General features: G+C 45.5%; 2 protein-coding genes across 2 annotated transcripts in view; one reads left to right on the top strand and one right to left on the bottom strand.

The window, feature by feature from the left end:
• Nucleotides 1-28,000, bottom strand: part of LOC117355354 (secreted Ly-6/uPAR-related protein 1-like) — a 201,693-nt gene that overhangs the window by 140,563 nt on the left and 33,130 nt on the right. The window lies entirely within an intron of this gene.
• Nucleotides 13-27,463, top strand: LOC117355355 (prostate stem cell antigen-like). Its single transcript, XM_033933788.1, has 3 exons — nt 13-133; nt 11,650-11,790; nt 26,012-27,463. The coding sequence occupies exons 1-3, from the start codon at nt 82-84 to the stop codon at nt 26,134-26,136; spliced, it is 318 nt and encodes a 105-aa protein (XP_033789679.1). The 5' UTR covers nt 13-81; the 3' UTR covers nt 26,137-27,463.

Raw genomic sequence — 28,000 nt, 5'->3', positions numbered from 1 at the left:
GCCATAGAAAGCATTTCCCAAGAGGTTATATAACACTCCTGGTGTATCCGTCACTCTCTAGTCCGGAGGCATCAACTGAAGATGAGGATCTTACTGGTTTCCCTGCTGGCCGCAGCTGTGTGTCTGCACCTGGGTAAGTGAGATGAAAACACGAACCGTCCAATGCATTGTTTATATGTGAAAAATATTAAAGATATAGAAATAAAAACAAAAGAGAAGAAATAAAGACGATTCTGGTTAAAGCTACAGCCTCAGCACCCTGAGGTTGTGGGTTCAAACCCATACTGCTCCCTGTGACCTTGGGCAAGTCACTTAATCCCTCCATTACCCCAGGTACATTAGAGAGATTGTGAGCCCACATGAACAGATGGAAAAATGCTCAAGTACCTGAATAAATTCACGTAAATCGTTCTGACCTGCCCTGGGAGACCAGTATAGAAAATTGAATACATAAACTGATACCTTTATATTGGACTAACGTACGAGTGGATTGTTTGATTAGCTTTCGAAGGGAACCCTTCTTCTTCAGGTCAGAAAGCTAATCAAACAATACCCTAAGTTAGCAATAAAAAAAGGTATCACCTGCATTCCTTTGATTTCTCTAGATTTTCTTAAAATTGGACCTTTTCACTTAAGATTCCCTTCACAAATCGGAGCTGATGGCAAATTGTTAGTCCAGGTCCAGTTATCGTTTCCTCGCCCAGGGGTTTATCATTTCTTTGTGCCTGAGGGAGCATCAGTGGCTGAAGCAGGGATTTGAACTCTGGCTACTGGTTCTCAGGGTTCTTCATTTAATCTTACACTTTTCCTTTGTTATAAAGCTCTACAGTATATCTTAAATGTACTCCTGGTGTATATCACTTGCTGTTGTCTTGTTATATTGACCTTAGCAAAGGAGGAAAAGCCTCAGATCCCCGTATGCTGACAAGCGCAAAGCATTACTAGATAGGGATATACACCTGGAGTTTATTTAAGATATAATCTAGAGTTTTATGACACAAGGAAGTTATTTTTTGGTGGATTAGGTGACTTGCCCAGAGTCACAGGGAGCAGCCCAGGATTTGAACCCACAACCTCAGGGTGCTGAGCCTGTAGCTCTAACCACTACGCCACACACTCCCTATCACTGAGTTTGCTAAACAGCAAATACAAAGAATGTTCCACGTTGTCATTTGCAGGAAAAGGAACAGAGATCTAGTATATTGGGAGGGAAGGGGCGGGAATGAAAGGAGAACAGATCTAGGTAGTGGCAGAAATATAAGGAGTACATTTTGATATTTGGAAAGGAGGAGGGTGTATCAAATGGAAAATCAATTACTTCCTTTAAGGGCTTTAGAGTTAGTGAGTAATGCCAGCCCCCCTAAATTTGGCCGTGTAGTGTATCTGAAGGTGTGCGTGTTAACATTCACTGGTTGGCACTTAGAGGTGACACTACCACTTCCCTATAGATGGACAATTTGGTATGGGAAATTGTAAGTGTATAATATAGACTAAACCGCGAGACAATTGTGCACAGGATGTCAGTGCACTAGATTGAAACAGTATTTTAAAGCACTCCGAGGGAGGGGCATGGGGGGAACTACACCACTTTACTTAGAACTGATGGCGCTTCCTTTGGGGGGGATGTAATTGGGGGTTCCCCTTACTTCCAATAGGCGCACCAACAGTTCTAAGTAAAGTGGGGTGGTTCCCCACCCCCCCAGAGTGCTTTACAATAGTGTTTTAATCCAGTGCGCTGATGTCCTGCATGCAATTGTCTGCCTGGCATTGTCTGCGCACGATTGTCTCACATGGTTTTGTTTCATCACCGTATAATAAGTATATTGGTATTAGATCTCTAGAAAGTATCAAATTAGGATAAAAACTTGTACTGTAACTATGGCAAATTGTAACCTGTCTATTATCTAACATAGTAACATAGTAGATGACGGCAGATAAAGACCCGAATGGTCCATCCAGTCTGCCTAACCTGATTCAATTTAAATTTTTTTTAATTTTTTTTTCTTAGCTTTTTCTGGGCAAGAATCCAAAGCTTTACCCGGTACTGTGCTTGGGTTCCTACTGCCGAAATCTCCATTAAAACCTACTCCATCCCATCTAAACCCTTCCAGCCATTGAAGTCCTCCCCAGCTCAACCTCCACCAAAGGCCATATACAGACACAGACTGTGCAAGTCTGCCCAGTACTGGCCTTAATTCAATATTTAATATTATTTTCTGATTCTAAATCTTCTGTGTTCATCCCACGCTTCTTTGAACTCCGTCACTGTTTTCCTCTCCACCACCTCTCTCGGGAGTGTATTCCAGGTATCCACCACCCTCTCCGTAAAGTAGAATTTCCTAACATTGCCTTTGAATCTACCACCCCTCAACCTCAAATTATGTCCTCTGGTTTTACCATTTTCCTTTCTCTGGAAAATATTTTGTTCTACGTTAATACCCTTCAAGTATTTGAACGTCTGAATCATATTTCCCCTGTCTCTCCTTTCCTCTAGGGTATACATATTCAGGGCTTCCAGTCTCTCCTCATACGTCTTCTGGCGCAAGCCTCCTATCATTTTTGTCGCCCTCCTCTGGACCGCCTCAAGTCTTCTTATGTCCTTCGCCAGATACGGTCTCCAAATCTGAACACAATACTCCAAGTGGGGCCTTACCAATGACTTGTACAGGGGCATCAACACCTTCTTCCTTCTACTGGCTACGCCTCTCTTTATACAGCCCAGCATCCTTCTGGCCGCAGCCACTGCCTTGTCACACTGTTTTTTCACTTTTAGATCTTCGGACACTATCACCCCAAGGTCCCTCTCCCCGTCCGTGCATATCAGCTTCTCTCCTCCCAGCATATACGGTTCCTTCCGATTATTAATCCCCAAATGAATTACTCTGCATTTCTTTGCATTGAATTTTAGTTGCCAGGCATTAGAACATTCCTCTAACTTTTGCAGATCCTTTTTCATATTTTCCACTCCCTTTTCGGTGTCTATTCTGTTACAAATCTTGGTATCATTTGCAAAAAGGCACACTTTTCCTTCTAACCCTTCAGAAATGTCACTCACAAACATATTGAATAGGATTGGCTCTAGCACTGAATCCTGAGCAGGAGAAAGCAGAGGAAAGACAGAGGATTTAGAAGGACAAAAGCAGAAGGAAGGGAAGCAAACGGAAGCTGAGAAGGGGAGAGAAGAGGCAGGAGACTAAGGGGATCGGCGAGAGTTAGCTCCGCCCACCCCTGACATCAGCCACCGAAGCTCCCCCTTAAAAGGGGAGGGGCAAACTGTGCGCAGCCGTTTGGCGTGCAGCGAAGGCGAGCGGCAAAGGCCTTAGCGAGCGCGCTTTTGCGAAGGGCCTCAAGAAGGGCAGAGTTAGTACATCAAGGAAGGGCGACAAGGTAAGAAAACCAATAACTAACACAGCAGAAAATCTTAAGCTTTAAGCAGGAATGACGATGGAAGCAGAGGGAAACCAGAAGATGAGCTTTCCAGTGTTCTGCACAGACTGTCATATGTATGACTACCTCCCCTCGGGGATACAGTCATATGTATGCAGTCGGTGTCAGGAGCTGAAAAGCTTGAAGAAGGAAGTCAAGCGACTTGAGGACAAGATACAGGAGCTAGAAGGACTTTACACCACGGAGGACCCTATCAGGACATTTGAAGACTTCATGAGTGAGAGACACATCGAGAAGGAAGTCAGGGATCTCGAGGAATTCATTGAGGAAGCATACAGGAGGAGGGTGGAAGAGAACAATCTCCAGATGAAAGATGAAGTTACACCAACACCAACATGGAAGGGAGAGCAAGAAACAGATGACCTCAAAGAAGACACCCACAGAGGAATACCACACGAGTGGGAGGAATTGGCTAGTCGATGCCCAAAACAAGAGAGAGCGAAGAACACCGAGGACATCGACCTGAGACCGAAGCGAAATTTGAAGAAGGGAAAGTCAGCGATCCTAGTGGGAGACTCGATCCTGAGGCATGTGGACAGCCACATAGCAGGAGGAAGAGAGGATTGGCTGGTGACCTGCCTGCCAGGAGCAAGAATCAAGGACATCGTGGACAAAATTGGGAAGATCCTGGAAGGAGCAAAGACGGAAGAGACCGCAGTAATGATCCACATTGGGACGAATGATGTCAGCAGGAGAGACTACAGAAGAAGCACGCTGATAGAACAGTTCAGGATTCTGGGAAGGAAGCTGAAGATGAGGACCCAGAAGATAGCGTTCTCGGAGATCCTACCAGTACCAAGGGCAGATGTGAAAAGGCAGGAGGAACTACAATCAATAAATGCGTGGATAAGGAGATGGTGTGAGGAAGAAGGGTTCCACTTTGTGAGGAACTGGATAACGTTTTGGGGCAAGAGCAAGCTCTACAGGAGAGATGGACTGCACCTGAGTGCGGCGGGAACAAGACTTCTAGCAAACAACACCAAGAGAGGAATAGAACAGGCTTTAAACTAAGAGGAAGGGGAAAGCCGACAGTCGACCTAGTGTCGACGATTCGGAAGAAGGTATCCCGTGAAGATACTAAGGGGAAAAAAGGCTGGGAAGAAACAAGGGATGAATTACAGGACTCAACTAACCCAGAAGAGGAGGTTAGAAAGATTGTAGCAAAAGAGAAGACACTAAAGACTGAAGCACAGGGAAAGGAAATGAAGACAACAAAATGCCAGGATCTAAATTGCATATATACTAATGCAAGGAGCCTAAGAAACAAAATGGGGGAACTAGAAGCCGTGGCTAATGCAGAGGACATAGACATCATTGGAATCTCTGAAACATGGTGGAATGAGGAAAGCAAATGGGATACAGCGATGCCGGGGTACAAGCTCTATCGCCAGGACAGGTCAGGACAGAAAGGAGGTGGAATAGCCCTATACATAAAAGAAAGCATACAATCGACAAGAATAGACACAGCGGAGACGACCAACAAGCTGGAATCGCTATGGGTTAAAATACCGGGTAGGAAAGGACATGAAATAAAGATGGGCCTATACTATTGTACACCCGGGCAAACCGGAGATATCGATAAAGAAATGGAAGCTGAGATGAAGCAAGAATGCAAAAGCGGTTACACGGTTATTATGGGAGACTTCAACTACCCCGGGATAGACTGGAGTCTTGGAAGTTCAAGATGCGCTAGGGAGACAGAATTCCTGGAGGCTACACAAGATTGCAACATGGAGCAGCTTCTTAGAGAACCGACGAGAGGAAATGCCACTCTGGATCTAACTCTAAATGGGTTAATGGGACCTGCAAAGAAAGCGGAAGTAGTGGGACCATTGGGAAACAGCGATCATAATATGATCAAGTTCAAGGTTGAAGTAGGAATATCGAGAGGAAAGAGAACCATAGCGACAACTTTCAACTTCAGGAAAGGAAACTACGAAACAATGAGGGAAATGGTAAGGAAGAAACAAATTTTTCACGTCGGTTTTCACAAGCGAGGACACAACCAACATTCCGGAACCCGAAGAGATCGTAAAAGGAGATCAGGATGAAAATTTGGTCAAACTAGAGGTGAGCCAGGTGGATGTCCTCAGGCAGATAGACAGGCTAAAGAGCGACAAATCGCCAGGTCCAGACGACATTCACCCAAGGGTATTCAAAGAACTAAGGAACGAAATAGCTGAGCCACTTTGACAAATATGCAACCTATCCTTAAAAACTGGAGAGATTCCAGAGGACTGGAAAATAGCAAATGTCACACCCATCTTCAAGAAAGGCTCAAGGGGAGACCCAAGAAACTACAGGCCGGTGAGCTTGACCTCGATCCCGGGGAAGATGATGGAAGCGCTGATTAAAGACAGCATCTGGGAGCACATCGAAAAAAATGGGCAGCTAAAGTCGAGCCAGCATGGCTTCTGCAAGGGCAGGTCATGCCTCACGAACTTATTATACTTCTTTGAGGGGGTAAACAGCCAGGTGGATAAAGGGAAATCCATAGACACCATTTACCTTGACTTCCAAAAAGCCTTCGACAAGGTACCACACGAAAGACTGCTAAGGAAGCTATGGAACCATGGGGTGCAAGGGGAGGTCCACCGATGGATCAAAAACTGGCTGGCGGACAGGAAACAAAGGGTTGGAATAAAGGGCCATTACTCAGACTGGCAATGGGTCGCTAGCGGAGTTCCGCAGGGATCGGTGCTGGGACCGCTCCTGTTCAATATATTTATTAATGATCTAAAGGCGGGAACAAAATGTGAGGTTATTAAATTTGCGGATGACACCAAACTATACAGCAGGGTCAAAACCATGGATGACTGCGAAGATCTCCAAAAAGATCTGACAACGCTGGAAGAGTGGGCCAAAAAGTGGCAAATGAGCTTCAACATAGGGAAATGCAAGGTCATGCATGTAGGGAAAAAGAACCCAATGTACACTTACAAGATGGGGGAACAACCGCTAGGGGTAAGCAACCTTGAAAGGGACCTGGGAGTGATGGTAGACACAACATTGAAGGCGTCGGCGCAGTGCGCCACAGCCTCAAGGAATGCAAACAAAATGCTGGGTATCATTAAGAAGGGTATCACGACCAGGACGAAGGAAGTCATCCTGCCACTGTATCGTGCAATGGTGCGCCCGCATCTGGAGTACTGTGTCCAGTACTGGTCGCCGTACCTCAAGAAGGACATGGCAGTGCTTGAGGGAGTCCAGAGAAGGGCAACTAAGCTAATTAAGGGTATGGAAGACCTCTCATATACTGACAGACTGAAAAAGCTGGGGATGTTCTCCCTGGAGAAGCGGAGACTTAGAGGAGACATGATAGAAACCTTCAAGATCATGAAGGGCTTAGAAAAAGTAGACAGGGACAGATTTTTCAAATTATGGGGAACCACAAGTACAAGGGGACACTCAGAGAAATTGAAAGGGGAAAGGTTTAGAACAAACGCCAGAAAGTTCTTTTTCACCCAGAGGGTGGTTGATACATGGAACGTGCTTCCGGAGGCTGTGATAGGCAGGAGCATGCTACAGGGCTTCAAAAAAGGTTTGGATAGGTACCTGGAGGACAAAGGGATTGAGGGGTACAGATAGGAGTAGAGGTAGGTTATAGGGATAGAAATAGAGGCAAGTTATAGAATTAAGCAGGGACCACTGCTCAGGCAAAGGGCCTGATGGGCCGCCACGGGAGCGGACTGCTGGGCGAGATGGACCTCTGGTCTGCCTCAGCGGAGGCAACTTCTTATGTTCTTATGTTCCAAGAAATGCCAAACGGTAGAACATGCCTGGACTTTTTTCAAGGACACGGTGAGCGAGGCTCAAAATCTGTACATCCCCAGATTCAGAAAGGGGTGCAAAAAGAGTTGAACAAAAGATCCAGTATGGATCACTAAAATAGTGAAGGAAGCGATAGGCATTAAGAAAAATTCATTCAGGAAATGGAAAAAGGACAAAACTGAGGAGAACTGGAATGAGCACAGGAAATATCAAAAAGAATGTCACCATGTGGTTCGTAAAGCCAAAAGAAAGTATGAAGAGAGGCTAGCCAGGGAGGCACAAAATTTAAAACCGTTCTTCAGATATGTTAAAGGGAAACAGCCGGCTAGGGAGGAGGTGGGACCGCTGGATGACGGAGAAAGGAAGGGAGTAGTGAAGGAGGAGAAAGAAGTCGCGGAAAGACTTAACATGTTCTTTTCGTCTGTATTTACGAATGAAGACACAACCAACATACCTGAGCAATTCTTCAATGGAAATCAAGCAGAAAAATTAACATCCGTGGAAGTGAGCCTTGAAGATGTGCGCAGGCAAATAGGAAAACTAAAAACTGACAAATCCCCAGGTCCAGACGGAATCCATCCAAGGGTTCTGAAAGAATTAAAGGAGGAGATAGCGGAACTATTGCAGCAAATTTGCAACCTATCCCTGAAAACAGGAGTGATTCCGGAGGATTGGAAGATAGCCAACGTCACGCCCATCTTTAAAAAGGGATCAAGAGGTGACCCGGGCAACTACAGACCGGTGAGTCTCACCTCGGTTCCGGGAAAAATGGCGGAAGCACTGATAAAAGAAAACATCGATGAACATTTGGAAAGACACGAACTTCTGAAAACAAGCCAACATGGTTTCTGCAAGGGGAGATCGTGCCTAACTAACTTATTGCACTTCTTCGAAGGAATTAACAAACAGATGGACAGAGGAGATCCCATAGACATCATATACCTGGATTTCCAAAAAGCCTTTGACAAGGTGCCTCACGAGCGTCTCCTCCGGAAACTGAAGAACCATGGGGTGGACGGAGACGTATATAGATGGATCAGAAACTGGTTGGCGGATAGAAAACAGAGGGTAGGGGTGAAGGGCCACTACTCGGAATGGAGGAGGGTCATTCCGCAGGGCTCTGTGCTCGGGCCGCTGCTATTTAATATATTCATAAATGATCTAGAAACAGGGACGAAGTGTGAGATAATAAAATTTGCGGACGACACCAAACTATTTAGTGGAGCTTGGACTAAAGAGGACTGCGAAGAATTGCAAAGGGACTTGAGCAAACTAGGGGAATGGGCGACGAGATGGCAGATAAAGTTCAACGTTGAGAAATGTAAAGTATTGCATCTGGGAAGCAGAAACCCGAGGTACAACTATACAATGGGAGGGATATTAGTGAACGAGAGTACCCAAGAAAGGGACTTGGGGGTAATGGTGGACATGACAATGAAGCCGACGGCACAGTGCGCAGCGGCCGCTAAGAGAGCGAATAGAATGCTAGGTATAATCAAGAAGGGTATTACAACCAAGACAAAAGAAATTATCCTGCCGCTGTATCGGGCGATGGTGCACCCGCATCTGGAATACTGCGTCCAATATTGGTCGCCGTACCTTAAGAAGGATATGGTGTTACTTGAGAGGGTTCAGAGGAGAGCGACACGTCTGATAAAAGGGAGAGATTGGAGAAACTGGGTCTCTTTTCCCTGGAGAAGAGGAGACTTAGAGGGGATATGATAGAGACTTATAAGATCAAGAGGGGCATAGAGAGAGTAGAGAGGGACAAATTCTTCAAACTTTCAAAAAATATAAGAACAAGAGGGCATTCAGAAAAACTGAAAGGGGACAGATTCAAAACAAATGCTAGGAAGTTTTTCTTTACCCAGCGTGTGGTGGACACCTGGAATGCGCTTCCAGAGGACGTAATAGGGCAGAGTACGGTATTGGGGTTTAAGAAAGGATTGGACAATTTCCTGCTGGAAAGGGGGATAGATGGGTATAAATAGAGGATCACTGTACAGGTCCTGGACCTGTTGGGGCCGCCGCATGAGCGGGCTGCTGGGCACGATGGACCTCAGGTCTGACCCAGCAGAGGCATTGCTTATGTTCTTATGTTCCTTCCACAAAGCGACTTCCATTAACCATTAACCCTCTGGCACCTGTCCGACAACCAGTTTCTAACCCAGTTCACCATTTTGGGTTCTAACTTTAGCCCTTAAAGTTTGTTCAAGATCCTCCTATGAGGAACCATATCAAAGGCTTTGCTGAAATCTAAGTAAATTACATCTAGCATATGTCCTCGATCCAGCTCCCCGGTCACCCAATCAAAAAATTCATTCAGGTTCATTTGGCACGATTTACCTTTTGTAAAGCCATGTTACCTCAGATCCTGTAACCCATTAGATTCAAGGAAGTACACTATCCTTTCTTTCAGTAACACTTCCATTATTTTTCCAACAACCGAAGTGAGGCTCACCGGACTGTAGTTTCCCGCTTCATCCCTATGACCACTTTTGTGAATAGGGACCACATCCGTTCTCCTCCAGTCCCCAGGAACCACTCCCATCTCCAGAGATTTGTTGAACAAGTCTTTAATAGGACTCGCCAGAACCTCTCTGAGTTCCCTTAGTATCCTGGGATGGATCCCGTCTGGTCCCATCGCTTTGTCCACCTTCAGTTTTTCAAGTTGCTCATAAACACTCTCCTCCGTGAACGGCGCAGAATCTACTCCATTTTCTCGTGTAACTTTGCCAGACAATCTCGGTCCTTCTCCAGGATTTTCTTCTGTGAACACAGAACAGAAGTATTTGTTTAGCACATTTGCTTTTTCCTCATCACTCTCCACATAACAGTTCCCAGCATCTTTTAGTTTAGCAATTCCATTCTTCATCTTCCTCCTTTCACTAATATATCTGAAAAAAATTTTGTCTCCCTTTTTTACATTTTTAGCCATTCGTTCTTCCACCTGTGCTTTCGCCAGACGTATCTCTCTCTTGGCTTCTTTCAGTTTCACCCTGTAGTCCTTTCTGCACTCCTCTTCTTGGGTTTTTTTATATTTCACGAACGCCAACTCTTTCGCCTTTATTTTCTCCGCCACTAGGTTGGAGAACCATATCGGCTTCCTTTTTCTCTTGTTTTTATTGATTTTCTTCACGTAAAGGTCCATAGCCATTTTTATCGCTCCTTTCAGCTTAGACCACTGTCTTTCCACTTCTCTTATGTCCTCCCATCCTAACAGCTCTTTCTTCAGGTACTTTCCCATTGCATTAAAGTCCGTACATTTGAAATCTAGGACTTTTAAGTAACCTGCGGCCACTCTCCACTTTAGCCGTTATATCAAACCAAGCCGTTTGAGATCGCTACTTCCCAGGTAAGCACCCACTCGAACATTAGAGATACTCTCTCCATTTGTGAGGACCAGATCCAATATCGCTTTTTCCCTTGTGGGTTCCGTCACCATTTGTCTGAGCAGAGCCTCTTGAAAGGCATCCACAATCTCCCTACTTCTTTCCGATTCCGCAGACGGAACATTCCAGTCCGCATCTGGCAGGTTGAAATCTCCCAACAACAGAACCTCCTCTTTCCTTCCAAACTTTTGGATATCCACAATCAGATCCTTATCAATTTGCTGCGATTGAGTCGGAGGTCTGTAGACTACACCCACGTAGATCGAAGTTCCATCTTTTCTTTTCAGAGCGATCCATATTGGACACCTGGATTACAACTTTCATGGAGCTAAGTATTCTTTTTCCAAAAATTCCTTTGGGAGTTGGCTGGGGGGGTTTCCAGAGTGGTAGCCGTGTTTGAATGCACTTTTTTCACTGTTTATTATGTTATTATGTTATGGTGATTGCACTATTTGATTTAAAGCACACTTAGGTGCCCAGTGATGGTGTGTAGGTGGGGGCTTGGTTGTCTCCGCCTTGATGTGAGTAGCGTTGGAGAAATTCTCCCGTCGCTGTCCCTTCACACTGAGGGCACCTAATTTCACTTCATTTTAGTTCAGCTATTTATTTGGTTAGTCAAGTTGTTTTTCTTCACCGCTACCACTGTGGGAACCCCTAGACTTTTTTTGCCTTATTGTTGAGTCTTTTGAAGTTCCTCTGGCATATATTTTTTTGTGTTGTACACTACAGCGCTGGCATGGGGCTGGATAGGGCAAAGGGGACTGGGGTGGGTGAAGAGGCTACAAAATAAACCCACCAAGACGTTTGGAAAAAATTAAAAAAAAACACCCTATTGGAGGGAAAAGTGAATCAAATCAAATTGGACAATCAATTCAATAGGCTGAATTGGATCAAATCGAAAAAAATATTTTCCCTGAATTGGGCGGCACTTTTCCTTGAACCCTTGCTCACCCTGATCACAACACTACAGGAGAGAAAAATGCTTGGCAGTGGAAGGAAATACTGATTAATCTTATTAAAACTATGTGTATCCTTACAGCTGATTCTCTGATATGCTACACGTGCACTGCAGCAAGATCTAACACGGACTGTCTTACAAAAACAACTTGCCCACCAGGTTATAATTACTGCACGACAGCTACTGGTTCAGCTACTGGTTCAGCTACTGGTTCATTATTTGGTAAGTTTCAATGCACACACTCCACTGAACCCTCCGTGATACTCCTAGCAGCACCAAGAAAGCAGAAGGGCGAAGGGTGTGTGTGTGTGGGGGGGGGGGGGGGTCTGCTCCTTACAGCACAGAGCAAGGAATTAAGAGAACTCCATGAGACACAAGATTAATAGATACAGTATATTAACAATTGTGCTGAACCGTGTTCCAGGTCAAAGTTCAGTGTAAAAGATGGTTTCGGAGGAGGGTATAAGAAACACAAAAATATGAAGGCAGATAAAGGCCAAATGGCCCATCCAGTCTGCCCATCCACAGCATCCACTATCTGAATCAGAGGTCACACAGCATTTGAGTGCTATCTTGGTTACAGATACAGTTTTCATTCTAAGGTTCCACGTCAGAGTCTCACACAGTGAGAAATAGATGATTAAGTGATCTTGCGCCATCTACTGGATGACCATCAGTACTGCTGAGGCAGGCTTCCTCTTTGAAGATGAAACACGGACCGTGGGAAGTTTCCCACGCACCTGAGCACCCTCTAAGTGCGGGCCTCCCTGCTCTTAAGCTCCTCCAGGCAGCGGCAGACCTATCCACAGCCAGGGAGCACTGTAAGGCCCTCTGCTGCTCTTCTGTCTGCCCTCCTCTTCTAAACAGCCGGACAGGGGGAGCAGGTAAGGGGTGCTGCAGTACAGGGGGAGCAGGAAAGAGGTGCTGCTGGACAGGGGGGAGAGGTAACAGGAAGGGAGAAGGGCTACTGCTGGACAGGGGAAGCAGGCAAGGGGTGGTGATAAACAGCCGAGGAAAGAGAGAGAAAGACAGACAGACAGACTGAAAGCAGCCAAGGAGAGAAAAAGAAAAAAAGAAATACAGAGACACACATCTATTCTAGCACCTGTTAATGTAATGGGCTTAAAGACTAGTTCAGTGGTACCTCGGTTTGCGAGTGTTTTGCAAGACGTGCAAAACATTTGCAAAATCGGTGCCTCGGAAACTGAGCATGCCTCGATTTATGAGCGCCCCCCCGCGATCCAGCACCCCCCGCTCATGTCGTACCCCCCTCCCCCCGCCGCGATGCAGCATCCTACAGGCACCCACCCGATCAAATTCCTTACCCCCATTTGGTGCCGGCACCAATGCACAGGACATGCCGGTGCCGGTACCCGAAGATCTGCCTTCTTCTTTTGCTGAGCCTTGAGCATCTGCGCATGTTCAAGGCCTTCGGGTTCCCGTTCTCTCCGAGATTAATGTAACAGGCTTAAAGACTAGTATTACAATAATTGAATGTATCGAATAAACTTTGTTATATCCCAGGCTGAGGTGCTCAGTTCCTTTCCCATTTTCCTTTTGTTGTGTACTTACCGTGGATTTACGTGCCTTGTTCTGTGGACTGCACTTGCTTTAGGCCTAATGCCATTTCCGGCGTTGTCCATGCCCACTTTGGTGTTTGGCGGTCTAAAGCACCTACGTAGGTGCGATTCCAGTGCTGATTTTCTGGGCACTGGTATGCACTTCAAATCTCAATTAAAAACGCCATTTGGACAGCATTTTTAACAGAGCTATGGGCGCCTACCAACGCCTAGAAAATCAGCGCCAGTTCGAGAATCATGCCTTATTTTACAAACCAAAATATGGAAGCTATGGGGGGAGCAAAACTATGAAATGAAACAAAAAGTGTCAAGAAAAAGAGTGGAATAACTTCTAAGTTTCATGGCTTTACATCATTCTCTTCTAGGTTGGGTTGAGAACTTTTCAGCAGTCCCTCGTATTTCCCACACTACTTTAGGATGCAACTTCAAAACCAGAAGTAGCCACAAAGTCTCCCTCTTAAACCTGGGTAACTTGAGGGGGGAGGGGGAGAAGATGCATAGAGAGAGCTCTGCAATGTGAGACACTTAAAAAAAAAAATAAACCACCCCATTTACCATCACTTTTTACCAACATTGGAAGACAATTCTACATATTTGATGCTCCACTTCACAGCAAGTGGTAAATCTTCAAAACCTGAGCAGTAATTTGCAGTTCGTTGGAGACTGGTAGAGCTTCTTCCTCTGCAGCCAGAGGTTGTGGGATTGAATCCTAGGACTTCTCCTTGTGACCCTGGGCAAGTTACTCAATCCTCCATTGCCCCAGGTACAAAATATATGTAAACTGCTTTGAGTGTAGTTGTGTAACTACAAAAAGATGGTGCACAATCCCTTTCCCTTACGCCACCCCACTTTGGATAATATGGTGGCTAAGGAAAGGAAAGGAAAGGCCTAGAATGAAAAGAGGCGTTCTTGGAGGAAGGGAAAGGGTGGGAGGAAGTCCGACCTAGACTTAGTTGTACTGCAAGTATAACTAAAAGTTTAACGAGATTGCCCAGTTGGAACTTATACATTTTGACTTAGACCAAGTCAAAACAGGTATAAGTTCCGAATAGATGCCGCTGAGCTGATCAGCTCAGCAGCCCCTGCAACCTGCCTACCCTCCACCGCAATGATCACGGCAGGAGAGATGCCTAATCTCTCTTGCAGCGATCGCAATCCCCCCTCCCCCCGAACTGCCAAGAACCATCAGGAGAAATGCCCAATTTCTCGTGCTGGGGGTTTTGGTAGATAGAACAATGAAGCCGGCGGCACAGTGCACAGCTGCCTCAAAAAAGGCAAACAGAATGTTGGGCATTATCAAAAAAGGTATCACTACCAGAACCAAGGAAGTTATCCTCCCGCTGTATAGGGCGATGGTGCGACCGCATCTGGAGTACTGCGTTCAGTACTGGTCGCCGTACCTTAAGAAGGATATGGCGATTCTCGAGAGGGTCCAGAGGAGAGTGACAAAAATGATAAAGGGCATGGAAAACCTCTCATATGCTGAGAGGCTGGAGAAGCTGGGGCTCTTCTCCCTGGAAAAGCGGAGACTTAGAGGGGATATGATAGAAACTCATAAGATCATGAAGGGTATAGTGAAGGTAGAGAGGGACAGATTCTTCAGACTAGCAGGGGCAGCAAAAACTAGAGGGCACTCAAAAAAATTGAAGGGAGATAGGTTCAGAACAAATGCTAGGAAGTTCTTCTTCACCCAGAGGGTGGTGAACGCCTGGAATACACTTCCAGAGGAGGTGGTAGAGCAGAGTACGACTTTGGGGTTCAAAAGGGGATTGGAAGAGTTCATGAAGGAAAAGGGGATCCATGGGTACAATTAGAGGGTTATTATACAGTACAGAAGGCTGTAAATTAATAGAGTAGTAGAGAAATAGATCACTACAGGTCATTGACCTGGGGGGCCACTGCGGGAGCGGACTGCTGGGCATGATGGACCTATGGTCTGACTCAGCAGAGGCAATGCTTATGTGCTTACCTCAGTAAAAACAATACAAAAATAGACAAATATACCCCCTCCCTTTTTACTAAACCACGATAACGGTTTTTAGTGCAAGGAGCTGCGCTGAATGCCCTGCGCTGCTCTCGTGCTCATAGGTTCCATGCGCTAGAAAATGCTATTACGATTTAGTAAAAGGGGACCATAGTGCAAAATATAGACAGCAGATATAAATTCTCAAAACGGACACATTTTGATCACTAAATTGAAAATAAAATCAGTTTTCCTACCTTTGTTTGGTAATTTCATCAGTCTCTGGTTGCACTTTATTCTTCTGACTGTGCATCCAATATTTCTTCCCTACTTTCATTCTCCTGTATGCTTCCTCTCCTCCAGACCTCATTCCCTCCCAACTTTTTCTTTCTTTCACCCTGCCCCCTTCTTTCTTTCTCTCTCCATACCCCCTTTCTTTCTGTATGTCTGTCTTTCTCTCTCTCTCTCTCTCCGTGCCCCATTTCTTTCTTTCTTTGTTTCTCCATGCCCCCTTTCTTTCTGTCTCTCTCTCCATGCCCCCTTTCTGTCTGTCTCCTTTCTCCCCTCTTTCTTTCTTTCTCCTTGCCCTCCCCCAAGCCACGCCATTGGGGAACATGCTGCTACCGCCACCAGGGAATAGGCTGCCACTGCCGCTATTGGGGAATAGGCCGCCGCCAAATTCTGAGATCTGCCTGCTTCCCTTCCCCGCTAGGCCGACCAAGTCTCGCCAGGCAGCGATTGGCTGGCCCAGAATGTCCACTCTGACATCAGAATTGACGTCGGGTAGTGAGAGTTGGTCGGCCCCACGGGAAAAGGAAGCAGGGAAAGCTCAGAACTCGGTGCCGGCCTGTTCCCCGATGGCGACGGTGGTAGCAGCCTGTTGCCCAATGGCGGTGGCTTGGGGGAGAGCATTGAGAAGAGAAGGGAAGGGAAGCAGGTTTGGCCGTGAGCTGCACTCAAGTGGCTAAAGAGCCGCAGTTTGCCGACCAGTGGTCTAGGTAAGCCAATTTAGGGTGCTTTTTATAGAATCAGAGCACTTTGTCAGCGGGGTTGGGGGAGGGAAGGATTGGAAGCGGAGCTGGGGGACTGGAGGCGGGACTGGGATGAGCATGGGGGCGGGTCTAGGGGGTCCGGATTTTCCAGCTGGAAAATCTGGTAACCCTAGCTAAAGCGGCTTGCTCATTCTGATTAAAAAGTTCCTTCAAATTAGGCAAGGCTGCTCTATGATTGATGTCTTTTGATTGGGTTGGAAGATATTCATCAATGCATTCTTCTGAAAACTTATAGGGTTACCAGATTTTCCTTCTGGAAAATCCAGATCCTCAGTCCCGCCCCCAGGCCCGCACATTCCCACTGAGCAAGGCGCTGTCTGGTGTGAACAGCGCAGAACAATAGCAGTTCTGGTCAGAGGTTCTTATATATAATCAGTATTTAGGTATATTAATTGCTGGATAAGAAAAATTATAAGTGGATGCATATATAATGCATTTGTAGAGATATTAATCCTTCTCTATCTTCTCTCTCTTCTTTGTTTCTTTGTTCTGTTTTCGTGCGCTCGAAGCCTCGTGGCTTTAATTAATACCAAATGGTTTCTGGCCTGGCTAGCCTAGAGGATATTCGATTTCACATTCATCTTGGCTGGCTGGCTCAGAGACAGTGTGATCTGGCATATCATTGCTTGGTAGAGCAAAATATTTGAAAGAAAAGAGCGGAGGAGAAATAAGATAAGGATAAATTTGTGTGCATCTGTCAGGCTCATCCATAAAGTAAGTAGAAAGGAGAGGCAGAGCCATGGGGACCAGACAGACTTCCTCTCTAAAATCTATTCATCTACAGTAGTAGACAGTCACACCAATGTAAAAACTTCTATCAGATGATCAGCAGTCTATTGTGGAAGAGACATATCTGTTCACCATGACTTGCAACCATGAACATAAGAATAGCCTTACTGGGTCAGGCCAATGGTCTATCAAGCCCAGTAGCCCGTCCTCACGTTGGCCAATCCAGGTCCCTAGTACCTGGCCAAAACCCAAGGAGTAGCAACATTCCAGCATCTCATGGAATAGCAAGATTCCAGAACTGAGATTGTGACGTCATAATGTCTCATTCCACAGTGCCTCAGAGCCAACCTCATCAGTGATAATAATAATAACAACTTTATTCTTCTATACCACCATAGTCAGATGACTTCTAGGTGGTTCACACTGAAGAGAGCTGGGCAATCAGCGAATTACAAAATGCAAATAGGGAAGGTACAACATATTACACAAGAAATAGACAGAAGGAAAATATAAATTTATAAATTTAGTGTGGCTTCTATTTAGGAGATGAATTTGTGAAACAGTACGGTTTTAATTACTCTCCAAAAGGTGCCATAGGTCAGCCTGGCTCCATTGATGTAGTTACCCAGCCAGGCCTGCTCTTTGCTTGCTTGAAACCTGAAAGACCTGTCCAAAAAGGATTTATATTTACAGCTGGTGATCCTTGGGTATGCAAATAGTTACAGTTTCTGGTTGACTATGTGGGGTTGTGTAGCACGAAATGTGGTAGGAGATAGGAAGGCACTAGTCCCCAGGCGTGTTTGAAACAAATACAAGCAAACTTGAACATTATTCATGCCTCAATTGGCAACTAGTGTAACAGTTTGTAGTAGGGGCTAATGTGGTTGTTTTTCTTCAATCTGAATATCAGGCGAACTGCCGTGTTTTGTACTATTCTTAATTTTCGTACTGTTTTCTTTGGGATACCCATAAAAACAATATTGCAGTAGTCCAGTATTGATAGTACCAGAGACTGCACCAGTAATCTAAAGGTTGTAGGGTCAAAGTATTTTTTAATGGTCCTTAATTTCCACAGTGCGCAAAAGCACTTCTTCACTACTGTTCGTGTGGTCAACCATAGTTAGATATGTGTCTGTGACTCCCAGTATTTTTATAGTTTTAGAAATTGGGTATTCGTGACCATTTAGATGTAGTGATGTTCTGGTAATTTTGTCCTTTGGGCTTGCCAAGAAAACTTTTGTCTTTTCTGTATTTAGTTTCAGTTTGAAGTTGATTGTCCAATGTTCAATTTCAGTCGTTATGTGAGAGATGTGATCTAAAATTTCATTAGTTATGCTATTCAAGGGAATTAGAATAGAAATATCATCCGCATATATGTAATAGTTTAAGTTTAACTTTTGCAATAGATGTCCCAAAGATGTCCTAATGTCCTAGGAATGATAAAGAAGGTGATCACGAACAGATCGGAGAAGGTTATCATGCCGCTGTACCAGGCCATGGCATACCCTCACCTGGTGTACTGCATCCAGCACTGGTCGCCGTATATGAAGAAGGACACAGTACTACTCGAAAGAGAAGAGTGACTAAGATGGTTAATGGGCTGGAGGAGTTGCCGTATTGCGAAAGATTAGAGAAACTAGGCCTCTTCTCCCTTGAGCAGAGGAGATTGAGAGGGGACATGATCGAAACATTCAAGCTACTGAAGGGAATAGACTTAGTAGATAAGGACAGGTTGTTCATCCTCTCCAAGGTAGGGAAAACGAGAGGGCACTCTCTAAAATTGAAAGGGGATAGATTCCGTACAAACGTAAGGAAGTTCTTCACCCAGAGAGAGGTAGAAAACTGGAACGCTCTTCCGGAGTCAGTCATAGGGGAAAACACCCTCCAGGGATTCAAGACAAAGTTAGACAACCGGAACGTACGCAGGTAGGGGCTAGTCTCAGTTAGGACGCTGGTCTTTGACCAGAGGGCCGCCACGTGAGTGGACTGCTGGGCACAATGGACCACTGGTCTGACCCAGCAGCGGCAATTCTTATGTTTTTATGTATGAATAGTGTGGGCGATAGTGGGGAGCCCTGGGGCACCCCCAAAGGGTTTTTCCATGGGCTAGAGTCATTTCCTTCCCTAGCCACTCGATATGATCTTTTTGTTAGGAAGCCCTGGAACCAGTTCTTTACTTTTCCCGAAAACCCCATTGCGTCTAGGCATAGTAGCATTATTTTGTGGTCAACTAAATCGAAAGCACTACTAAGATCTAGTTGTAAAATTAGAGCACTTGTGCCTCTGCTGAAAAGACCATAAAGGTGATTAAGGATGGAAGCTATAACTGTTTCAGTGCTGAAATCTTTTCTGAATCCTGATTGATGTTCACTAAGAATATTAAATTTGTCTAAATAGTTCACTAGTTCCAGGTTGACCAGTCCTTCCTGTGGCTTAGTTAATAGGGGGATGTTCGCTATGGACCTGTAATTGGATTCCAGGGCTATTGAGTTTTTCTGATCTTTGGGGATAGGTGACCCATTTCCTCATTCAATATCCCTCTAGTAAGAATAATCGTTAACCAAGTAAATACAGTAAAACCTTGGTTTGAGAGCATAATTCGTTCCAGAAGCATTGCTTGTAATCCAAAGCACTTGCATATCAAAGCGAATTTCCCCATAGGAAACAATGGAAACTCAGACGATTCGTTCCACAACCCAAAAACTTTAATACAAAATACTATACGTACTTGTATTGCAAGACCTCACTCTTTTAGAACAGTCACTCCACTCCCGCAGCGTCAGAGAGAGAACCATCGGCTTAGTTGTGATGATGTGACGCGTGTATACTGTATGTACTCGTATTGCAAGACTTTTCTCGTTTAGAACAGTCAGTACACTCCTGGAGCGTCAGAGAGAGAAGAACCATCGGCTCAGTTGTGATGTGTGTATACTGTATGTACTTGAATTGCAAGACATTGCTTGTATATCAAGTTAAAATTTGATCACATGTTTTGCTTGTCTTGCAAACCAAGGTTTTACTGTACATCCTTTTTAAAATCGGGTGGTGCAACTTTCATGATCTTGGAGGATCATTCATCCAGTAAGCAGTTTGACTTGGTGCCAGTTTGGAAACTCGAAGTGGTCCCAGAGCATGTCTGTTCTGGACTACTTTTTGTGGGATCCAAAATGGGATTCTGTGTTGGTTATGGGCGAGGGTATAGTTGCTCTTAGGTCAGAAATTTTATTTTTTAAAGAAATTGGCTAGGGTTTGGGCAGATGGAATGCATTCATTGTCCTTTTTCAGGACCCGAATAGTATATGTTATAGTTTTTACCAGTTTGAGCAGCTCTTTACTTTAGGGTTCATAATTTTAAAAAAAACGTCTAAAAAGTGTCCTAAATGGCTACTTGGACGATCAAAAAGCCTGATCGTCCAAGTAACCATAACCAAAGCTGGTTTTTAGACGTATCTAAAAACAGCTTAGGCCTTTCCCGTGCCTCTAAATGCACAGAGAGAAAAGAGATGTGTTTAGAGGAGAGGAAAGGGCGGGCAGTGGGAGAGACCTACACCTAGTCGGCAGTGGGCCGACCTACTCCTAGGCGTACAACAGGTATAACCAAAACATTTACAGGTTGCCTAGTCGGCACTTAGACCTTTTTGACTTAGACAAAGTCAAACCAGGTCTAAGTGCCGAAAAAGGGGCCGCTGAGCTGATGGCCGCTGGCGCCATCAGTTCAGCGGCCCGGCAACCTACCCACTGCAAGCATTGCGGCAGGAAAGATGCCTCATCTCCCCTACCACGGTGCCATCAGTCCTCTACCCGAACTAACGTGATCCACAGCAGGAGAGATGCCCTATCTCTCCTGCCGCGGGTCGTGGCAGCTCGGGTAGAGGAGTGATAGCATCGCAGTAGGGGAGATAAGGCATCTCTCCTGCCGCGATGCATTACTCCCCCACACACACACATACAACATCGGGGCAAGAGGGAGTCCAAGCCCTCTTGCCCCGCAGCAGCCGCAACACCCCCGACGATATCAGGGCAAGAGGGAGCCCAAGCCCTCTTGGCTCGGTGATCATGCCCCCCCCCCCCCCCGATTCGATCTGGCCAGGAAGGTTCCCAAGCCCCCCTGGCCCCGGCGACCCCCTACCCCCCACCCCCCACTACAATACAGGCAGGAGGGATCCCAGGCCCTCCTGCCCTCGACACAATGACTGCCCCCCCAGAAACCCCGATCGGACCCCCCCGCTGACCCGCGACCCCTCCGGCCCACTCCACGACCCCCCCACCCCCACCCCTTCCCCGTACCTGTACGTTGGCCAGACGTACGGGTGCCAAGCCCGCCCGTCCGGCAGGCCAGCCGGGTCCAGATTGGCCCAGGCGGAAGAAACCCCGCCCACAAGTGGGGCCGGCGCCAATAAGAATAGGCCCAGGAGCCTTAGGCCCCTCCTGTGCCTAAGGCCCTGTGGGCGGGGATTTTTCTGCCTGGGCCAATCCGGCCCCATTCTGGACCCGGCTGGCCTGCCAGACGGGCGGGCTTGGCACCTGTCCGTCTGGCCAATGTACAGGTACGGGGAAGGGGTGGGGGTGTCGTGGAGTCGGCCGGGGGGGTCACAGGTCGGCGGGGGGGGTCTGATCGGGGGTTCTGGGGGAGGCGGACATTGGAGGGAGGAGGGTTGTGTTGAGGGCAGGAGGGCCTAGGATCCCTCCTGCCCGTATTGTGGTGGGGGCTGGGGGGTGGGGGCTAGGGGGTCGCTGGGGCCAGGGGGGCTTGGGCTCCCTCCTGGCCCAATCCAGTAGGGGGATCGTCGGGGCCAGGAGAGCTTGGGCTCATTCCTGGCCCGTTGAATTGGAGGGGGGTCGCCGGGGCCAGGAGGGCTTGGGCTCCCTCCTGGCCAGATCGAGTCCGGGGGGCACGATCACCGGGCCAAGAGGGCTTGGGCTCCCTCTTACCCCATTGAATCGGAGGGGGGGGACGCCGGGGCCAGGAGAGCTTGGGCTCTCTCCTGGCCCGTTGAATTGGAGGGGGGGGTCGCCGGGGCCAGGAGGGCTTGGGCTCCCTCCTGGCCAGATCGAGTCGGGGGGGGGGGGGTATGATCGCCAGGCCAAGAGGGCTTGGGCTCCCTCTTGCCCCGATGTTGTCGAGGGGGGGGGGTTCGCGATTCGACATGGCAGGAGGGCTTGGGCACCCTCCTGCCTGTATCGTTGGGGGGGGATTTTGTAACCTTTGTTATTTTTGACAGACACCGGTTACAGAATCCAGCTTTTATGCGAAGGACTGGCTCCTCCTTTGCCTAAAAGCCCTTCTGTTGGACGTTTGGGGCTTAGGCGTTTTTTTGGTTCATTATGGCCAAAAAGTGTAGACATCATGGGGGGGTGTACTTTTAGACATAGTGGTGATCTGGGCGTTTAGTAGAGGCAGGCCAAAATCAAAACAAGGACGTTTGTTTTGGTTATGGACACTTTCCCTGCTTCTGCTTTAAACGTTTAAGGACTTAGGCCAAAAAGGGACTTAGATGGTTTTTTTGATTTTGCCCCTCTATTTATTTTTGATGTGCCTATTTTCTGTGCGTAGTGTTTGGAGCGTTTTTCTTTAATCAAAGTTTTGTATTTTTTCATTTTTTGTTTCCAGTTTGCTTTGTCTTTTTCTTTGTTTGTTTTTTTCCAGATTCTCTCCAATTTTCTTAGTTCCTGCTTGAAAACTAGTAGTTCCGAATTGAACCACTCATTTAACTCTTTCTTTCTTTTTGTAAGTCTGGTATGGTGCTAATTGGTCTAACTTCCTTGCTGAACTTTCCCCATCTTGTTGGGAAGTCCTGCATTTCCTCAATTTTGGGATATAATTCGTAATGAGCCTACAATTCAGTTGGATTCACCATACCACGACTGATAATTATTTTTGTGTTTTTACTTCTGTATTTTGGTTGGGGTAGCTTTTTTTGCCAACGTAGGTCGAAGTTGCCAATATAATGGTCTGACCAAACGCATTTTTCCCAGGCCACTATATAGTATTGAATCTTTGGGTCAGGGGTTTCTTTTTGTGAAAAAGTATTTATGTCTAGTTTATGCCCCTTTTCATGTGTTTCCTCTGTGTCTGAAATTGGGAAACCGAGCAATGTTAAGAAGGTGTCGATTTCAATTACTTCTGGTTTTCCCACTTGTTCTAAGTGTATATTTATGTCACCCAATAGCAAGCTGTACGATCCTTTTATGATGTTTGTAGTAAGAAATTGGAAAAATTTTTCTCTGGCGCTCGTCCATTTCTTGGGAGGGATATGAAATAATGCCACAAACAATGACTCTTCTAATTAGGCATTAGTGACCTTACAAGTTAGCATTTCCAGGTTTTCCGTAGTTTTGAAATCTATCTTGTTATAATCAAAAGATTCTTTTAAAATAATTGCTAGGCCTCCCCCTTTTTCCAGTTTCTTGATAGTGGAAGTATTTTGTATCTCTGTGGTAGAATTTCTTTCATGATAATGTCTGTGTCAGAGACCATCCATGTTTCTGTCAGAAATAGGGTTCGTTTGCACTATCCAATCATATATTATTTGTGCTTTATTTCTTACAGGACGGGTATTTAGATAGAATCCCTTAAAGTTTTCATAATTGGTTGGGGTGGGAGTTTCAGTACATTCTAACTTTTTTAGGTTTCTATTTTTGGTCTTGTTTCTATATGGTTTAAAGGGTTTATGGGCGGTGTTTACCACAGGGATTTGTAGTGGTCCTACTTCTAAGCAGTCGTGTCAAAATCGCTGGGAACCTGTTGGTTTGTTCAGTTTGGTTGGCCTGTGCCAGGAGAGGTGAGTAGGAATTGGTTGAGGGGGCTTTTCATCCTTGCACCAGCATCTGGAACAGATTAGATACAGTACCCCTAGTATCAGTTGGAATTTGTTAAAAATTGCCATTTTGTCTGATAACATAAGGTAATTAATCAGATAATATAAGGCAATTGATCCTCTTTTAGGATTCAGGTACTAGGCTAGTATAATCTATCTGCTAGTAAAGCTTCAGTTTAGTCAGCGATTGGCTATACTTTTACATGACAATGGTATACTTATCATGTGGTCTCAATCTGTTGCTTCGCAAAGGGGCACGCTAAGGCTCGCGCCTTTCCCGTGCGCCTTAGCTGGCACGCCGAATGGCAGCGCACCATTCCTGCTGCTGAGATTTAAATGATCCCGGCTGGTCTGGGTGGAGGCGGAGCTTCGCTCACACGCCCGGCAGGCAACAGGCAATTGTGAAGCTGGACTTCTCGGTGCGGGTCGCCGGTTTCATTGGGAGGGATGTTGGCTTGCTTGATTGTCCTATACTTGGCACATATAAGAGCATAAGAACAGCCAAACTGTGTCAGACCAAAGGTCCATCTAGAACATAAGAATAGCCTTACTGGGTCAGACCAATGGTCCATCAAACCCAGTAGCCCGTTCTCACGGTGGCCAATCCAAGTCACTGGTACCTGGTCAAAACCAAAGGAGTAGCAATATTCCATGCTATTGATCCAGGGTAAGCAGTGGCTTCCCCCATGCCTTTCTCAATAACAGACTATGAACTTTCTTAAAGCCAACGACGCTATCCACAATTACCACAATCTCTTGCAATGCTTTTACTTTTTACTCGTAACTGCAAGTATCAGATGTAATTAGGAAAAAGTAGTGAAAATTGGTGAAATTATTACTTCAGTAAAAGTAAATGTTATCCTATACTTCTTTGCTAGTTACATTTACTTAGGCTCTGATTCTGGAAAAGGCACCAGAAGATAGGCAGAAATAGGCGCCCGTTGTCTAACTTAATTGGTTAAATTGCCTTTAATTGACCGCATTGTTTAAAAGCAATTAAAATCACATTTAAAAAAGAAAAGATAGGTGCCTATTGGCACCTACATTTCCAGCGCTGAAATCTCATCTATGAAGGCGCCTACCGAAGTCTAAGGTTGATGGAGGGATGGCTAACGACAGAAATTAGCTTAGGTACTGGTAGGCGCTTCCATAGACGTGATTCATGTCAACACATAGGTTCTGGAAATGTTTGACCTGGCTGCGGTTCTGCAACCAATGCTGGTGCTTGATTGACATGTGACTGGTGCCAGTTATGGAGGCGCCAGCTGATACTGGCACCAGTTGCAGAATCTGTCCCTTATTTACAATAGTCACCCAATAAAGAGTGTAGAAGCTTGAAGAGCTGGGACATATATTTCTTTATTCCAGAAGAAAGAGACCCGGCACTGTCAGTGTTGCAGCTCTTAGCCTGCCTAAGGGGTCTTTTGATCAATCATGCAATTTTTCTTTTTCTTTTATCCCAATTGTTGATTGAACTATTTTCAGCGGATTTTGTCTTTTTTCTCTATTCAAACTTTCCAAAAAAAGCAATGGAAATGTTGCTTTCAAGCCTGTGTATAATTTAACCAAATTCTTCCAAGATTCATTAATACAGTGCCTCTCAAATTTTGTTACCTCTGGTACACTAAACAGAACAAATATTTTTCGTGGCACATTATAATTGAAATTATAAAATTGCAAACCCCCCCCCCAAATTAAATTTTTGAGTTATTTGTGTAAAGGTCTTTAAGCTATGAATGGGTAATTCTAACAATGGTAAAAGTAACAGAATAGAATTACTAATCAATGCGGTGGATGTGCTTCTTTTTGAGTGCAAATTAACTCAAAACACAGCTCGATAGTCAATAAGCCAACACGCATTTCCTCATCCACCATCTGCAGTCGTTCTATTTATTTCAATTTAATTCCTGTCAGAGCTCAAAATCCAAGTTCGCAAAGATCCAAACGATAACAAAGCCTTGATTGCATAAACAATAAAAACAAAATTCCTTGCTACTAGCTTTCAAGGATTAATCACATCTAAGAATGATGCTAGGCTCGGCAGTTGTATCCTTACGCACACAGATGCTCACAACATTGACAGACTCTTGCGTACGCAACGTACATGTCATCTATTCTAGTGTATACCTATGAAGGGAATTTTTAAAAATAAAGTAACATTTTGGAATCTCTCATGGCACACCACTTTGCCGTGGCACTCAGTTTGAGAGACACTGTATTAGTAGCTGAAACAGAGCCCTAACTCATTGGACATTATTCCCAAATATGGACTTACAGATGAAATTCTTTTCTTTCTTTTAGGTACAATTCAACTAAATATAGGTTCAATCCATAAAGGATGTGTTCAAAAGTGTTTACCAAAGGAAGAGAAAACCTTGTGGCTCAAAGCTTCCACTTCCTGCTGCCATACTGACCTGTGTAATTAGAGTGATGAGTATGCATGAAGATCAGCTACCTGGCCGTGGCCGTGTCAGTGTGTTTCGTGGGAATGATTCATCCCAGGCTTCCTCTCATTCTGTGCTTGAGTCTTAAATCAATCGCTCCTGAGTGTATTACTCTAATAAAAAGTGAAACTTCTGCAATATTCTCTTTTTGTCAAAGCATAATTTAATCACTCTTTATGAATAAAAATTCATTCAAGTGCTGTTCAAAAAAGTTATTAGTCAAACATACAGAATTGTTATATTTTGGGGTGGAATTCCATTTAGCGGAGTAATGTTATATTACACAGCTGTTTCCTTTCCTCTCTCGTCTCCCTTTCCTGGTTTCTTCTCTTCCCTCCCTCCAACCCCCATTTCTCCCTATTATTAGGTTTCTCCTTTCCCCCCAACCCCACCCCCAAAGCTCAATCCCAAATATTGAGGCTGATCTGATCTTAAGGCTTCCTATACACCCAGCACTTCTAGCGTTTTTCTAGTCTTAAAATCAAATTAAAATTCTGCATTGGAGGTCCAGTAAATTCTGCATTGTAGAGTTGCAGTAGGGTAACCTCTGCTAAATAAAGACTTTGAGCAGTTGCGTAGTAAGGAGGGGGTCTGCCCCATGCGTGGTCTTCCTCAGGAAACCGGTACCCCTCTTCTTCTCTGCCCCTCGCCTTCCCATTCCTGCCCCTGCTGCGCATGTGCCCGTTCCCTTCCCCCGTATCTTATTAACTTTGGCGCGATCGGCCACCAACTTTGCTGCCCGCATCAGCTTCGGCACTCTCTCTGACATCACTTCTGGGAACTGTGCCTAGAAAGTGATGTCAGAGCGCCAAAGCCAACACGGGCAGCAAGTTGGTGGCTGCTGGCGCCAAATTTAAAAAGGTACGAGGAAGGTACATGGTAGCGAGGGCGGGGAAGAGGGCAGGAGAGGGGCACCAATCACCCTCGCTACGCCCCTGACTTTGAGGATATTCATTCACGAAAGGTCTTTTGAATGGTCTTCACTCTCTGAATGTCTCTTCCAGAGCCACTGACTGTCTCATTCTAGCTCACAAGCAAATCTGAAGGGATTCCTTTGTTGGTAGAGGCTTTTAGCTGATGGGATGATGTCACTGGTTGAGATGGAGTGGAGATAAGCAATTTTTGTACACGTCAACCTAGGATTATGTTTGTGTTTTGTAAACTGTTTAGGATTAAGCGGGTTAGAAATTTTGTAACTAAAGAGATAAATTTCATATAACATCAAGCCAAATTTCTCTTTGAGCTAAAACATGGCTGAATTCTACACTTTGCCTCCTGTCAGCTCTATTAAATTGTAACCTTTGCTTTCTAGAGGCCTCAGTGTGATTTTCTTTTGATTACTGGAAAATGTCTAATTGCTCAAGACCTAGAATTTATGTCTGATATGCCTAATTCTTTGACACCGGCTTTTACTAAGTTGCAGTAAGCAGAATAAAATAAGAAAACACATTTTATACACCAGAAAAGAATTAGAAATCATATTATAGAGTACTCCCCTGAAATTTGTGGGGGTTCCGTTCCAGGAACCCCCGAGAATCTTGAAAAACCACGAATACGGTTTTTCATGGGGGAGACTGGAGAGGGCAGCGGGAGAGGCATGAGAGAGCAGCCGGAGTACCAGCGAGTGAAGGAAATCACTCGCTGGATGTTCCAACCGCCTCTGCGTGTCAAAGCAGCTCCTGATTGGTAAGGCCTGAATTTAGTGCAGGAAGAGGCAATTGGCGCATACAGTGAGTGATTTTTTTTCACTCGCCAGCGCTCAAGCTGCTCTCTCCTGCCTCTCCAGCTGTCCTCTTCTGGTCAGCGGTCGCGGTCAGAAAATACCGCAAATGACAGGGACCGCCAA

This window comes from Geotrypetes seraphini, chromosome 2 (assembly GCF_902459505.1).
Source record: "Geotrypetes seraphini chromosome 2, aGeoSer1.1, whole genome shotgun sequence".
NCBI classification, from domain to species: Eukaryota; Metazoa; Chordata; class Amphibia; order Gymnophiona; family Dermophiidae; genus Geotrypetes; species Geotrypetes seraphini.
Note: the sequence above shows the minus strand (reverse complement) of the source record. Positions and strands in the feature narration are given on the sequence as shown.